The following is a 15,900-nucleotide window of genomic DNA, read 5'->3' on the forward strand; positions in this document are numbered from 1 at the left end:
GGGCCGCAGCAGCCGGGGCTGGAGGGCCCAGCTGGGGAGGGTCTGGGTGTTTAGTGACCTCTTTTTTCCAGCCCAGGGAAGGTTCTCCTTGCCCCCAGCTACATGCCCGTTTAAGATCTGGGGGCGCCAGGCTCAGAGGAGGAGGCTCTTGTCCCTCTGTCAGAAGGGCAGATGGCCCAGGTGACTGGGGACCGAAGGTGGTCTGAGCTGACCTGGCTGGGTCCCCCACGGTCCAGGCCTGGAGACAGATGTACCTCAGAGCAGATAGCAGGCTCCCTCCAAGTCCCCAAGTCCCCGATGTTCAAACATGCCCTACTGTGCAGGCTCCTGTGCCGTGGGGCTGGCACGGACGTGGGGGATGAGCACTGTCCGTCCCCGGTGCTGCTGTCTCCAACTCGACGAGGCTGACCTAGGGGATCTGAGGGTAGCCCTCTTCCTGCTAGTCCTAATGAGACTGAGCGACAGTCCAGCGGTCACTTCCCCAGAGTGTGGGGGTCCCTGGAGCGGGGTCTGGAAGGCTGGAGGGGGCGGCCCTGGAGAGGCTACTGCCAGTATCAGTTTTGTTCCAACCCTCGACGCCCAGCCACGCACACTAAGGAGGCCCGGACGTGGCTGTGTGCACTCCAGTGGGGCTGGGGAGGGCCTCTGAGCGGCTCCAAGTGCCACACCTTGTGCCCGGCCCTGCGCTGCCCCATCTCACCTCCACTCCCGTGGTCAGGACGGGCTCCATTTCATAGACGTGCCCACCGGGACGCCAAGACGGACTAGCCTTCCCAGGGTTCCTGCCCACCGGTGGCAGGGGTGGTGCCCACCTCTGCTGCCAGAGGGCTCACAGAGGGCGCCTAGGATGGCAGAAGTCAGGTTCTATATGAAGGGACAGCCAGCAGCATGACCGTTGCCTTTTACAGGCCCCGGGGCTCCTGAGCTTCAGTCCCCCTTGTGCTTTGACACTAGAATTCAGCCTTCCATGACGAGTGTTCAGGAGTTCCCAGCACACGGCGCCCTTTTTGTGAGAGGAGCTCGCCTGTGTCACGCCTTGGGGTCCCACTGCAGAGCCTTCCGGCCTCCTTCTTTCTCCTAGGAAGTGACAGTGTGTGGCAAGCGCCCTCCCAAAGTCCTGGGCGGGGGAGAGGGAGAGCCCAGGTCAGCTTATGCGCGCATGGCCTGATTGGCTCCTCAGGGTGGCACAGTCAGGCTTGGGACCCCAGGACCTGCACTCCCTTAGTGGATGAGCTTTGGGGGTGCTGTAATTCCACAGAACGTGGAGGACGGAGGCCTGAGGGTGGCCTCCTGCTCAGTCACAGACCTGGGGCTGAGTAGAGGGCGGTGACCTCAGGAAGACCTCTCTTGCCTTCCACACCCTCGGGGTCTCGGTCTGGATCCATGTTTCCAGGGACAATTAGGTTTCTGGTTTCATGCAGTGAGAACTTTCATAACAATGTTTAGCGTGTGCCTCACTTCCCTGCGGTGTTTCTAAATAAAGATCTAGGGGCACGGCTCTCACTAGCTGAGGCTAAAATGGGACTGGGGACATGCGGGGAGACATTCGAGGGGCTGGGCGATGGGGGCGACTGCCTGCCTGGCCCCGCTCTGTCCTGACCTGTGGCGTCAGGCTCTGGCGAACTGAGAGCTCAGAGGGCGGCCAGCTAGCGCGGCAGGAGGCCAGGAACTGCCAGAGAAGGAAGCAGCACGGAGCCAGTTGACGTTTGTCCAAATTTCTTTTTTCTTAATCTTATCTTCTTTGGCTTCTGGGTTTATTTTTTAAAAGACATGTTAGAGACCAGAGAAGTAGCATTTCTTGAAGCCCCTCTAGGAGACGAGCCTGGGCAGCCTCCGCACACACGGCCCACGGGAGTCTGTGCTTGTTTCCGGAGCGGGGGAGGGGGACGACACCAAGGCTGCAACCTTGGGTGCCGTCGATGGAAACAGATTCTCAGGGCCAGCCTCTGAGCGTGTCCCGGGGAAAGGACACCCATTTGGTATAATGGACATTTTCAGCCGAGGAAGGGGCAGGAGGTGTTCTCATGCACAAGCAGCCTTGGGCGTGCAGGGAGCAGAGGAGGGGTCCTCTGTCATCAGGGGGCCGTATCAGGGACCCCTGCACTGCTCCCCGCCACAGCAAGTCGTACCCCCCTCCCCCATAATGTAGGGCTGAGGTGCACTTGCAGGGTCGCTGGGGCAGGGGGGTGGGCAGAGGTGGGGGTGAGCATCCCCCTGACAGGCCTCTTCTTTCAGATGATTGAGTCGAATGACATTTCAGGGGACAAGATCAGGATGAAGGACACTGTGGAAGGTGAGTGGCCACTGGGCAGGTGGGAGACGGGGCTTTGGGGACAGGCGGGTTGGTTCTGCCTTTGAACTGGGTGGCACTTGGTTTTACATCATCTGCCATTTGGTGAAAGGTGCCTGTCGCACACACAAGCCACTCACCCCCAGGGGGACTGTGGCTCCATTTATTGAGTGCTGGGCATTGTGCAGAAATACCTTGTTGTTTGTTTGGTTTTACATTGTCTTTAAAGTAGGTATAAACTGCACATGGTTCCGAGGGTATAAAGTGAAGGGTCCCCGTTGCCTGGCTCCCTTCCCAAGGGCCGACATTGGCCACCCTCTGTCCCCCTCTGTTCCCGCCCCCTTGCTCTGTTCAGCCCCTTCCTTTCTCCATTCAGTCAAGTGTCCTGAAGATGCTTCCCTACCACTGCCTCCTCTTCCGTTGTGCGGGGTACTCCACTGTGCAGAGCCACCGTCTGTGCTTAGCCAGTGTCCTGCTGATGGGTCGATGGGTCGTAGGTCGTTTTTAGTCTTTATTGCGAACAGCCCTGCGGTAGTAAGTCACCTCCTTCTCAGCTCCGTCAGTTCTGACTCCAGCCGCTGTGGGTGAACAGGTGTCTGCCCACGGGCCTCACCAGCACTGTGTCCTCCAGTGTCGTGGTCTCTGCGGGTCTGAACTGTAAAGATGCTACCTGAGTCCTTTCGTGAAGGGGGAGCCGCCCCGTTCCAACCTGGGTCCTCTGCCCGCTGTTCCCTGTTGGGCAGTGGGTCTTGCCGTTCAGTTTTAGAGACTCCTTGACTGTGACTTGACTCCGCCCACTTGTGGTCTGGCTTTTCTTGGAGTGCCATCTGCCATGTGGGTTTTCTCAAATCAATCTTTTTCTTTTGGCTTCTGGATTTATTATTTTTAAAAATAGTAAATAACAGAAGGTAATACATTAGAAGTAATATATTCTAATATATTGTTTTTATAAAGAATAAATCCAGAAGCCAATAATAATAATAAGTAATAAATCCCATGGTTTCTTCTAGTACCTTTTAGTTTCATATTCTGTGTTTAAATCCCTGATCCATCTAGAATTCACCCTTCTGTAAGGTGTGAGGTAAGGGTCCATTTGTATCTTTTTCCTTAAAGAGTACCCGCTTGTCCCAGCACATGCTTAAAAATGTGCCTCCCCCCCTCTGCTGATTTGAGTTGCCAGCCTTATCATGTGTAGATTCCCGCATACGACTGACTTTCCGGCCGTTCTATTCCTTCCCAGCGACTGACCTACCTGTTCGTGTGCCAGTTCTATAATGCTTCAATTGTTCAAGCTTTGTTCGTTTTTCAGTTACTGGCAAGCCTACTCTTTCCAACTCTGGTCTTTCAAAATTCCCTTGGCCATTTTTTTAATTGGGGGGAAACGAACATCACCTGAAATTAACCAGTTGAAAGCAAACTTTCTGTGGCGTTCAGTACATGCACAGTGTTTTGCATCCACCACCTCTGTCGGGTTCATAGACATTTTTGTCGCTGCGCAAGGAAACCGCATTACCAGTCCCCCCACTCTCCCTTCCCTCCGGCTGCTGACAGCCGCTGATTGGCTGTCTGTCTCTGCGGGTTTGCCTTCTTTGGATGTTTCATGTAAATAGAATCTTACACTACGTGGCCTTTGTGCCTAGCTTATTTCACATCACATACTGTATTGGAGGTTCAGCCATGTTGTAGCTTGAGTCAGTGCTTCGTTCCTCTTTCCAGCTGAGTAATATTCCGTCATGTGCACGTGCCGAGTTTTGTTTATCTGTCCACCTGTGGGTGGAGATTTGGGCTCCTTCCACCTTCTGGCTGTTGTGCAAAATGCTGCTCTGAAGCGCCGTGTCCAGGGGCTTGTTGAGTACCTGTTTTGGGGGGTATATACCTACAGTGGAACTGCTAGGTCAGATGGTAATTCTGTGTTTAACTGAAGAAGTTTTTTTTACCAAACTCTCTTGGCTATTCTTGCTTATTTTTCCAAGACATTTTAGTTCTACTAGCTTATCTAGTTCTATAAGCATTAAAATCTTGTTCATATTTTTGTGGGCATTATGTCCCATTTATAAATTAGCTAATGGAAAGTTAATGTATTTCTAGCATTTTGTGTGCATTATCGTTTTTACAACTGCTCTGAGGCCTGCCCGGTATTGAATACACGTGACCTTGTGACGTGGGCACCATTACTGTCATCTCCATTTTTACTCGAGGAAACTCGGAGAGTTGAGTTGCCTGAGACCACACAGTCTGGGAGCCTCTGTTTCAGAGTGGGTTCCCCAGAGAGGGTGGTGCCCGCTGGACCACGGTGCCAAACCTGGAATGTTAATGGCCCTCGTCTCCCTTCTCCCCTAGGCCTGCAAGACAAGCTGAACAAGAGGGACAAAGAGGTGACAGCCTTGACATCCCAGACTGAGATGCTCAGGGCCCAAGTAAGTGGTAAGTCTCCCTCCCGCAGGGCAGATGCGGGGGGCTTCCCTTGGGGCCACGTGCCAGTGGGGCATGGAGAGGGTTGGCACCGGGTCAGGGTCCCCTCCCGCACTCTGCCTGGAGGAGAAGGTGGCCTGGGCCAGCTCGTCCACGCTGGACTTCCACTGGGCAGCAGTGAGCGGGGGAACAGCAGCCCTCTCATGGTCCCTAATCTAATCGGGGAGCCTGGCCATGTTCTCTCGCCTGCAGCCACTGTGTGTTGGCAAATTCTGTCAGGACTTTTCGGTCCCTTGTAGGCCACTTTGAGACAATATATCTGCCCCCAGCCCCTAGAGGAAATACCGAGACTTTACAGTGGGGGGAAGGACCCTGGCTACAGCAGAGAGCAAGGCACAGGGGCAGTGCGGGCAGCAGGGGAGCTGGGGGCAAAATGGGGGTCTGGAATCTGTGATTTGCTGACAGACTGGCCTTTTTGTCGGCCAGAGCGCCAGTGGTGGAGTCCACAAGACAGCCCCCATCCTGGGAAATGGTTCCCACCCCCACATCTCTCCAGGTCCCATCATGTTCATGGGGCATAATTGGTTCCAACCCAGGTCAGCTGACCTCAGGCTCCTCCCAGACCAAGGTGAAGCTAGAGCTTTTCCTTGTCCGGGCAGCGGTGTAGCGCTGGGTCTTCTCTCGGAAAGGGTGGACTGCTTCCCGCCACCACGGGCCCGCTGCTGTGCCCGGGGGTCCTGGCCTGCTTTTTGTGGCTGTTTTCTTGGCCCCTATGCCTGGCTTTGCTGGATGAGCGAGACCCACTCAGTGGAGTGTGTCACTCTGACGCCCCAAGAAAACCGGCCCCCTGCCTGGGCCTGGTCCCTTGACTGGGACAGAGTCCCTCGGCGATCCTGACCTTCTCCCTCTCTCCTGCCGGCTGACACTCAGCACTGGAGAGCAAGTGCAAATCGGGAGAGAAGAAGGTGGATGCCCTCCAGAAAGAGAAACGGCGTCTGGAGGCAGAGCTGGAGGCTGTGTCCCGGAAGACCCACGACGCCTCAGGCCAGCTGGTCCTCATCAGCCAGGAGCTGCTGAGGAAGGAGAGGTGAGTCAGCGCAGGCTGCAGGGCCAGACCTGCCACCCAGCTGTCTTCCCTCTGGCCTTGACCTTCTCTCCCTCTGACATTAGCCAGTCAGCCAGTCTTCTCCAGAGGTGGGGGAGGATGGACAGATGGCTGGTATCACCAGTGATCATTGTGTTCTCCTCTGCTTAGCTTGGACGAAACCTCAGAATCCTTCTTAACACAGTTCTCCAGGCACTGACTTATCACTAGGAAAGATTAGTGGTTCCCAACCATCTTGGTCTCAGGGATCCCTTTAAGCTCTTAAATGTTATTTTTTAAAATTTTATTTATTGCTTTGAGAAAGACAGAGAGAAACGTCAATTTGTTGTTTCATTAATTTATGCATTTATTTATTTCTTCTTGTATGTGGCCTGACCAGGGATCGAACCCTCAACCTTGGTGTATTGGCATAACACTCTAACCAACTGAGCTACTCAGTCAGGGCTAAACTCTTAAAAATTATTAAGGATTCCCAAAAAGCTTGTGTTTACTTATTCTATGTTTATCATATTAGAAATTTAAATTGAGGAATTTAAAAGTATTTATTAATTCATTTGAAAATAATAAACCATTTGCATATAACATAAATTAACATGCTTTTGATAAAAAGCAACTGTTTTCCAAAACAAAAAATATTGAATGAGAAGAATGGCATTGTGTAACACTTTACATTCAATCTTTCCAGTTTGTTATTTTGGTGAAATATGTATGAAAATCTGGCCTTATGTATATATGTAGTTGGAAAAGGGCATATTTAAATGTTTTCAGATAATTAATATGCCATGTGACCCCAGGAAAAAATCCATTGTTTATGCCTGGGAAATGACAGTGAAAGTAGTTTTTTATTGTTGTGAAATAGTTTTGAACATGGACCCCTGAAACGGCCTCGGGGACCCAAGTGTTCTTTGAGAACTTTGAGAACCTCTTGGCTCCAGTTTATAGACGTAGTTTGTGTAACCCATATGAGGTCTTAGAGGGGAAAAAAAACTAGATGAGCATTTAAAAATCAGAAGATTGCACATAAAATCTAGATTTTTCCAGATTTCCTACAAAAAATTGGAAGTCTGACAACACTAGGCTGACTTCCCACAGCGCGGTGGCCCACGTTGTGGGGAGCGCCTGCCCCTTGGGGTGGCAGGGCCCTCTCTGTCTCCAAGGCCCTCACCCCTCTTCCTTATTTCACTTACACCCTCTCAGGGACGTGGTTCGCCAGCCCCTGCAAACATGTGATGTTCAACCTCTGATTTAAAGGAATCTTGGTGAAGTACAAGCATCTTTTTATAAAGGAAATGCTGTCTCTGCTCCGCCCCTCCTGTTAAGTCTGATGTACAGACTGGGAGTTTATATGCTAGACTTGCTTCAAATTTAGCGCCTCTCTAGAAAATGTGGCCCCGCCCAGGAGGGAGTTAAACAGGTGCACCTGGGCTATATCCCTTCCCAGCGTGAAGTCATGACCAGCCAGGCCCCTGCATCAAGGCCCCACTGCTGTCTGGCTCCCCACACCCTCCCCCGTCCCAAACAGCTACTTTATTCTGTGTTCAGCCTAGTCTTACCTCCTCTGAGGAGCCTGTCTTCCTGCTATCAACTGGCTCAGTTCTTCCTCTGTCTCCCATCACTCACACAATTCCTACCTTCTTCTCTTTGGACATTTCACTCAGTCCAGTCCCTTCTTCAAGGCTTAGCTCACAGCCCATCTCTTCCTTGAAGCCTTTCTTTATTAAAGTAGGCCATCACAAGCTCCTCCATACTTCTGTGGTGTTAAGGATAGGAGTGGAGATTAAGTCGTAGAGATTTATTTTCCTCACATAACAGAAAGTCTGGGAATGGCTATGGCTGACAGTTGGCTAAAAATATCAGTGCCAACTGGTTGGTTCTCTTGGACTCTTCCTCGTGGTTGCAAGGTGGCTGCTAAAGCCCCAGCGATCACATTCATAGCAAGGAGGAGGAGGAAAGGAAAAGGGACAGTACAGAAGACTTCCACTCTGTTCTCAACTACCCATGGCCACCTGGTAAGGGGTTTTTCCCCTTCTCAGAGCAGATGCAGGCAAGGGAAAAGCCTTAGAAGAAGTGTGTCCTATTTTCTAATCCTGTGCCTAAGGCAGACATTGCTAATTGACCACCATACCCTTTTCTGCAGATCCTAGAGCCTGAGAATCATTCTCCGCCCAGTGCTCCCAGCAGCTACTGCCCTTTCGTTACGGGTTGATGTGAGAAATAAAATGCACATGGTTTCGGCCATTAAACATACATGTCTTCCCGCATGGGCTCTCTTGGATGACCATTTTGTTTTGCTTTGCTTATTCTTTTAGTTAAACAAATATCCTCTTTTTTAAAATAGTTTAAAAACATTCTAGGAAAGGCCAAGTCTTCTTCACTGTCCCATCCGTAAATCCTGACCCTTCTTGGACTCTGGCTGAATGGCCTCCTGTTTCCACTCTGGCTCCTTCTGGCGCGGGCGATGTTCTAACAGCCAGTCTCCCCCTCAGAGAGTGGCCAGTCTCCAGGCATCTGGCAAATAGCTGGAGTGTGGCCGTGTAGGGTCCAGGGCTGACTAAAGCTGTTCTGGGCCCCCACCCTCGTCCCCAGGAGCCTGAACGAATTACGGGTGTTGTTGCTGGAGGCCAATCGCCACTCCCCAGGGCCCGAGAGGGACCTGAGCCGAGAGGTCCACAAGGCTGAGTGGCGGATCAAGGAGCAGAAACTCAAGGACGACATCCGGGGCCTTCGTGAAAAGCTGACTGGGCTGGTATGTGGGGGCAAGGGATGCTGGGGTGGGGCTGAGGTTGCCCCGCTGTCAGGCCATGGAGAGTAATGACCTCCTGGCATCCCCCCAGGAACAGCCATGCCTCAGAGAGAATTCGAAATCCCCTAGAACCACAGGGTCAGTGGCATAGCTGGTGGAGGGGCTATAGGCATCTGCTTTTGCAGGTATTGTGGCTGGCTGTGCGATAATCTAGGTGATATAATGCAAAGGGATACTATCTAAGAATCTGACCTATCCAGAGGTAAGATGGGCTACTGTAAGGTTGGTAAGCCCCTCATCCACAGAAGTAATCAATCACAAAGCAGCTCTTTGTTCAGGGTCCTGCAGTGGGGATTCACACATAATGTTAGGAAGGAAGGGGCAAGTTTATGTGGGAATGAGGCACATGTGCCTCCTGGGACCACAGTGGGTGGGGCAGGTGTGTCCTGCTGGGTAAGGACAGAGGGGTAGAGAAGTTGCTGTCAGAGGGCGTCAGGTGGCTGGAAGGTAAGAGATGATGCAGCTTTGGGTCTGGCGGAGAAGAGGACGGACCCATGTGAGAGTGTGGAGGGAGTCGGGGACTCAAGAAGGAGAGAAAGGAGGGTGTTAGATTTTGGGACTTGGAGGACGTGAAGCATCTGACAGCCTGCTTCAAGCGCAGACCCTCAGGTGAGGGAGGGAAGTCTGAGGGACGTCCAGGTGATGCTCAGGCCTGGCCCAGAGGGGCGGTGGGGCCAGAGGAGAGGTCGCCTTCCCCTGGCACACATGTACATGGGCTCACACACATCCTCTTCCTTTCTCCGGCCACTCCCAGGACAAAGAGAAGTCCCTGTCGGATCAGAGGCGCTACTCCCTCATTGACCCATCCTCCACCTCTGAGCTCCTGCGGCTGCAGCACCAGCTGATGAGCACAGAGGACGCCCTGCGGGACGCACTGGACCAGGCTCAGCAGGTGGAAAGGCTTGTGGAGGCCATGAGGAGCAGTCCTGACAAGTCCCCGGTGAGCCATGGGCACGGGCTGGGCTGATCAGGCGAGCCAGGGCAGTGTCCTCCTGGAGCATAGCCCTGTCCCAGAAACCCTGGTCCACAGGCAGGGGCGGCAGCCCCATCTCTCCCGGAAACCCTGGTCTGAAGGGGAGAGACACAGGCGTGTGCTCTGGGAGTCCCAGCCCAAGGTGTACATGGCTTTACCATGAGGATCTCAGACTAAGAGGAGAGGTGCACCCTTGCCCTGAGAGCGTCCATCTATGGGGGTCCTGGGACCCTCATTCTTTGGTCAGTTTGGAGCCTGAGATGATCCTTTCAAGAAGACCTCGCCATCTAGTGGACCAACTAGGAACTGCAGCCTGGCGAACCTCACTCAGCATCTGCCCATGACTCTTACAGGCCATCGGCAATTCCGGTTCTGCAAATGGCATCCACCAGCAAGACAAGGCCCACAAACAAGAGGTAAGGGGCACTTTGGCCCCGGGAGACGCCCTGGCACTCCCATGGCCCTCCCTTACAGGCAGAAAAAAACCTTGAAAAGTCACAAAAAATACAAAGATGCATTGTACAAAGGTTTTACAGTAGGGTCTCTCACAGAGGAGCTGGTGTAGTCAATCTTGATTCCAAATTTATCCTGCTCTCTTAACCTTGTTTCCCTTAAAAAAAAAGCTTATTATAAAGTGATACATGCCTATTGGGAAAACAAACAAAAATATATGAAGAAGAAAAGACTAGCTATTACTACACAAGAGATGACCGAGGTGGCGTTCTGAGGTGATGGCCTCCCTGAACTCCCTTAAGTGTGTGTGTGCACACGACAGTCAGTTCCCATCCTTCATGGATCCCATGTCGTCAAATTTGCCTACTCACTAAAATTTATTTGTAACCCCAAAATCAGTGCTTGCAGCAAGTTTGTGGGCATCGTGGACAGGGGTGGAGCAGAGAAGAATTTGCGTTTGCTGTCCCTCATGTTCCCAGCTGAGGGGCACCAAGGCCACGCCCCGCTTTCCTCCTGCAGCTGTCACGCTGCAGACGGGTTCTTTTGGAAATCTATTTAGTGCCACATTTTCCACATTTTCGTGTTTCGTCTTGATGATTTCTGCTGTTTAACACGACCCCCAAGCGCAGTGCTGAAGAATGTCTCGTGTCCCTGAGCACAAGAAGACGGCTGTATCCTCACTTAGCATCAGCGATAGGCTCTCGGAAACTGCAGCTTTAAGCGAAATGACTTATAACAAAACCAGTTTTACCGTCAGTATACACAGGAGTTAAGTTCCTACGGCATATTTCTGGTCAGACTTCTGACCCAAACACACTGCTAGTGTTAAACATTGAAATAAATGTGAGCTGTACATACATACAAGAAAAATAAAAGCAAGTAAGATAAGTATTTTGCAACTTGCTTACTCCGGTTCAGGGCACAAGGTGGGAACTCGGCCTGGACAGGGTGCCCTTCCATCACAGTGCAGACCCACCAGCTCACCCCACATGTGCATCTTTGGGGTGTGGGAGGGAACCGGAGTGCCCAGAGAAACCACCCCCGTGGGGGGTGTGCAATCGCCACACAGACAGTGGACCCAGCCAAGAATCAATTTTTTTTCTTCTCAACGTTATAATGAAATGACATTATTTGAAGTCCTGCTGTACTATTGGCCTTGAGTTCATTGTTAATGAGTCAGCAGTATGCATTAAATGGGGTGTCTGTACCCAGAGTCACACCTAAAGCAGGGCAATGTGTCGATCCGTTGGCTAAGACGTCGTGATCAGAGGGTCAGAGGAACCTAACCTCGGATCTCCTGCAGGAGCAGTGGCTCAGTATTCGGTAACGCAGCATTGGTGGTAACTTTATAGAACATAACCACTGCGAATAATGAGGAGCTGTTACATGTGTATGTGTATGCATGTACATGTGTGTATACATTAACTTTTTATTTGGAAATAATTTCAAAACTACAAAAAACTCACCAGAGTGAAAATAGCACCCAGCATGTCCTATGCCCTTCCCCCATCACACTGTAAACACTTTGCCCCACCGGCTGGATCTTTGCTCCGTGTGTGTATGGGTGGTAACACCTGCGACTGCATTCTGAATCGTTTGAGTATAGTTGCATGTGTCATGGCCCTTAACGCTGGGGTCTGTATTTCCTCGTGAAAGGACACGATCATACATAATGACAGTACAGTTATCGATCCCAGCAAATGTAACATCGATACAAGATTCACTCATCTTCTTAGTACATTAGCCAAGGCCGAGTCAGCTTATTGCAGTTAGTTGTTATGTCTCTTTGGTCTCCTTTAATCTGGAATAGTCTCTCAATTTCTCTTTGATTTTTTTAAAAGATTTTATTTATTTATTTTTAGAGAGGGAAAGGAGGGAGATAGAGAGAGATAGAGAGAAACATTAATGTGCAGTTGCTGGGGGTTATGGCCTGCAAGCCAGCCATGTACCCTGGCTGGGAATCGAACCTGCAACACTTTGGTCTGCAGCCCACGCTCAATCCACTGAGCTATGCCAGCCAGGGCTCAATTTCTCTTTGATTTTTATGACATTGACATTTTTAAATGTATATTTCAAAATATACACTCCTTTATTTTTTAAAGATTTTATTTATCTATTTTTAGAGAGAGGGAAAGGGAAGGAGAAAGAGAGGAAGAGAGACATCAGTGTGTGGTTGCGTCTCTCATGCCCCCAGCTGGGGATCTGACCCACAACCCAGGCATGTGCTCTGACTAGGAATCGAACTGGTGACCCTTTGGTTCACAGGCCCATGCTCAATCTGCTGAGCTATACCAGCCAGGGCTACACACACCTTTTTTTAATAGAAGATTCCTCATTCAGGGTTGTGTGCTGGGTCACCCGGGTCAGAGCCAGAAGCACTTGATCAGGGTCGTGTCCTTCTCCGGGCCTCCCGGCCAGGGAGTGATGTCCATCTGCTCTTGACTCCTGACCTGAGTTCTGATCACCTGGTCAAGGAGTTACCATGTGCATTGTAACAGAGTAGGTCACATGCTCTACGTTCAATTTCACCTCCTGTTTTTTTCACTGAATATTTGAAACAAGCATTTTCTCTCTTCCTTAAGCAGTCTCTCTAAATTCTACATTTTATAAAATCTCGGGTATAAAACTGGTTTTCTAGAGCTCCATGGGCCTGAGGAGTGTCTGTGACGTCCCCCCAATTATCCTGTCTTTGTTGACCCTCATATTTTTTGTTTTTTGTAATCTTCACCGAAGGACATTTTTCCATTGCTTTTACAGAGAGAGGAAGGGAGAGAGAGAAACATCTATGCAAGAGGGAAGCATTGATCGGTTGCCTTCTGTTTGTGTCCAGGCCAGAGGTCTTATGTCCCCCAACAGGGGGCCAAACCCACAAATTAGGCCTGTGCCCTGACCGGGAATCCAACCCCAGCCCTTCAGTACGGGACGGCGCTCCAGCCAACTAAGCCACACCGGCCAGGGCTTGACTCACATGTTTTCAGGGGGTACCTGGTGGCCCCCACCCCATAGTTAACTCCTGCTTTTACCCCCAGTGTTGTAGGCACTCACCTGGAGCCCAGATGCCAGCCCAGTGAGGTGGGAAGAGCCCAGCACCGGCTCTGCCCCTGGCTTGCTGTGTGACCTTGGGTAGTTGAGGCTGAAGCAGGGGTAGGAACTTGTCCTTCTGCTTCCGTCCCCGCAGACAGTACAGCCTCTGGCTACAGGTGCTCACCTAGAGACGGGAGCCCCGGACAGAGAATCTGCCAAGGGCCAGGCCTGTGGGCAAGAGGCAGAGAGAGAGGTGGGGCAGGGAGAGGCACAGAGCTGTAAGGGACAGTGGCAGGGTGCTGATGTTTAAACCTCATTTGGCTTTGTCTGCCCTGTAAGGCACCCGCTCATCTCAGTTTATAGACACAAACACCAAGGCCTGGAGTTCCACCTCCAGTTTTTATTTTCTTGTATCCAACCTCCACACAGGCCCTCAGGGCTCTGTAAAGCCACCTGCTCGCTCCTGTTCTTCTCAGCGTCCTCTATAGAAACAGCTCCCACCCTGCCTCCTGTCTCGCTGTTTCTCACACACACAGCAAAGGGACTTTTTCTGCCCTAGGGCCTTTGACCATGCTGTTCCCTCTACCTGGCACAGTGTTCTCCTCTCCCAGCCCCTCATTTTTTACCTACCCTCCTCTACCATTCCTGAACACAGTTGCTGATCTAGCCCTTGCTTTCTCCAGGACAAGCACTGACCTTGAGGGACACCGTGGAGCAGCCCAGCACACACCAGAGCCACTCCATTCTGCCCCGGTGGCGCCCCCTCCAGGCAGCAGCCAAGACTGTCACTTTGGAGATGAACAGTGTTTGTAGCAACAACGTGCCCACCGCCTCGGACAATCCCCCACCCTCGACCCCCCCGGCCTGACCAGGAGGCTTCCTCAAGCACGAACTTCCACGGAAAGCGGTACAGCCCCGGCCTGGCCCCCGGAACCTTCAGCCTGGACACCCAGGGCGGCCCAGCAGAGTCTGGCATCTGTTTGCGGAAGCCGAGGCGATCCGGCTAGGCCCCTCTCCCTGGAACGAACGGCCCTGAGGACCATCCCGGCACCCTGGGCACATCCCCGCCCTGCCTCCCCTCCTTCCCTCCCTCCTCCCAGATCCCCCTTGACCCCAGAGAGCCATTATCCTGGAACGGGTCAGAGGAGGCCCAGGCCCTCCTTGCAGGCACTAAGGAGGGAAGTCCGGTCCTCAGGAGCCAGGTGAGGACCCCTCTTCTGCAGCCGTTTCCACGCCAAGGCAGCTCCCAGGCCTGCTGGTCCCCATACCCTGAGCCTCCTTCAAGCAGCGGTACGAGTCCCCTGAGCCTGTCTGCCCAGCGAGGTGCCAGGTTTAAGGTGTTGGGGTGCAAGGTCCTTCTTTCCCCCCAACACCAGCACACTTACACACAACTCCAAGCTGCTGGCCAGAGGGTGGTCACCACGGCCAGGAACCACAGTATTAGGAAAGTTCAGAAGCCCCTCTCCTCACCTGGCTGGGAGGAGGAGCAAAGGGGCCACAGAGGAGTTCAGACCAGGGGTCCAGGTGTGTTTTGACTGGTCAGTAATATGGTGACCCCTGGGCTGACTAGATGTTCCAAAACCAGGCTTCCCACCTGCAGGTACATCTGTGCAGACACTGAAATGTACACCCATGACCCTTGACACATGCACACTCAGGGGGTCACACATGGCCTTGCAGGTGGGGCGTTTGCAGTCAGCCACACACACCACAAACATTCCCGCAGCCTGGCTGTGCACATACACACCCAGGAACACACGGGTGAGTGTTCAGGGGTGTGTGTGCCAGGCACACGCATCAGAATGCACAGGTACCCACAGCCCCTTTTCAGTCTCACCGGGCACCTGCCCAGGGCTTTTTAGGCCTTGTCTCCTGGAGCCAGGAAGAGCACCCAAGGGATGTTGTTGGCAAGAAAAATCTAACCACGTCTCCCTCTCCCTCTCAAGCACTGCTGAGTTTCCCTAGGCCTGTGTGTGGCAGGAAAAGCCAGCTTGCTCAGCAGCACCCACCTCTGGAGCTAGAGGGCCTGCAGGTTATTACCTCATGCCACAGCATTGCTGCTGGGGCTAAGGGGGAGGCCTGGTGATGCCCCACTGTGGTGTTCCCGAGGTGCACCGGGACAGGTACACCATCTGCCCTGGGAACAGCGCAGGTAGCCTGTGAGTGCTCCCAGGTGTGGGTGGGTGGTGTCCACCACCTTGTCCAAAAGCCACCCTTTTTGGGAACAACCATTTAGTCCTATCGCCTCTTCCCCCTCCCCGTTGGCTTTCGGTAGCTCTCGCATGCGGTTTCATTAACAACAGTCTAGAAGCGATGCTTTAGTGGCCTAATCCAGAGTTAACACAGTACTACTCTTCCCAGCAAAATCAGGCAGGCGCCCACCCAAGGAGGCGCTGATTAGTCTACTGACAGCCCAAGGCCTACACCGGGAGGGGCTGAGCCCCAATGGGCTTGCAGGGGGCAGGTATCACAGAAGCGATTTCCCAGTGAGCATCTCCGCCTGCCCAGTGTGGACTCGGCCGTGCCCCCTCCCCAGACCCTCCCCATGCCCTTCCCCGCCCCAAAGTGGAATCGTTGAAGTGTGGCGAGTCCGTGCTCGAGACAATAAAGCTTGTGACTGAGGTCCAGGACCCGTGCAGTCGTCTGCTTCTCTCTGTCAGTGCCCTGAGTTTCCAGCCTGGCCCCGCATGCGGGCACCCTGGGGCCAGGAGTTGGTCTGAGCCCCGTTCCCCGTGGGCTGCCAGCTAATTCGACTCAGGTGACAACGGCTGACGAGGACCTCAGGGGGCCTGGCGTTGAAGACCTGCAGGGCTGAGCTGCCTTGTTTGGATGTGAATCTG

General features: G+C 52.6%; 1 protein-coding gene across 2 annotated transcripts in view; it reads left to right on the forward strand.

The window, feature by feature from the left end:
* The window catches only part of CLIP2 (CAP-Gly domain containing linker protein 2), a 69,663-nt gene extending 53,981 nt beyond the window's left edge, over positions 1 to 15,682 (forward strand). For both annotated transcript variants that reach the window (XM_028511609.2, XM_028511616.2), the window contains 7 exons: positions 2,236 to 2,293; positions 4,631 to 4,714; positions 5,633 to 5,789; positions 8,394 to 8,553; positions 9,365 to 9,550; positions 9,937 to 9,999; positions 13,744 to 15,682. In XM_028511609.2, coding sequence (XP_028367410.1) covers positions 2,236 to 2,293; positions 4,631 to 4,714; positions 5,633 to 5,789; positions 8,394 to 8,553; positions 9,365 to 9,550; positions 9,937 to 9,999; positions 13,744 to 13,755 — 720 coding nt within the window. In that variant the 3' untranslated portion in view covers positions 13,756 to 15,682. The remainder of the gene's footprint in view (positions 1 to 2,235; positions 2,294 to 4,630; positions 4,715 to 5,632; positions 5,790 to 8,393; positions 8,554 to 9,364; positions 9,551 to 9,936; positions 10,000 to 13,743) is intronic.
* Positions 15,683 to 15,900: the final 218 nt, after the last annotated feature.

Source organism: Phyllostomus discolor, chromosome 3 (assembly GCF_004126475.2).
Source record: "Phyllostomus discolor isolate MPI-MPIP mPhyDis1 chromosome 3, mPhyDis1.pri.v3, whole genome shotgun sequence".
NCBI lineage: Eukaryota > Metazoa > Chordata > Mammalia > Chiroptera > Phyllostomidae > Phyllostomus > Phyllostomus discolor.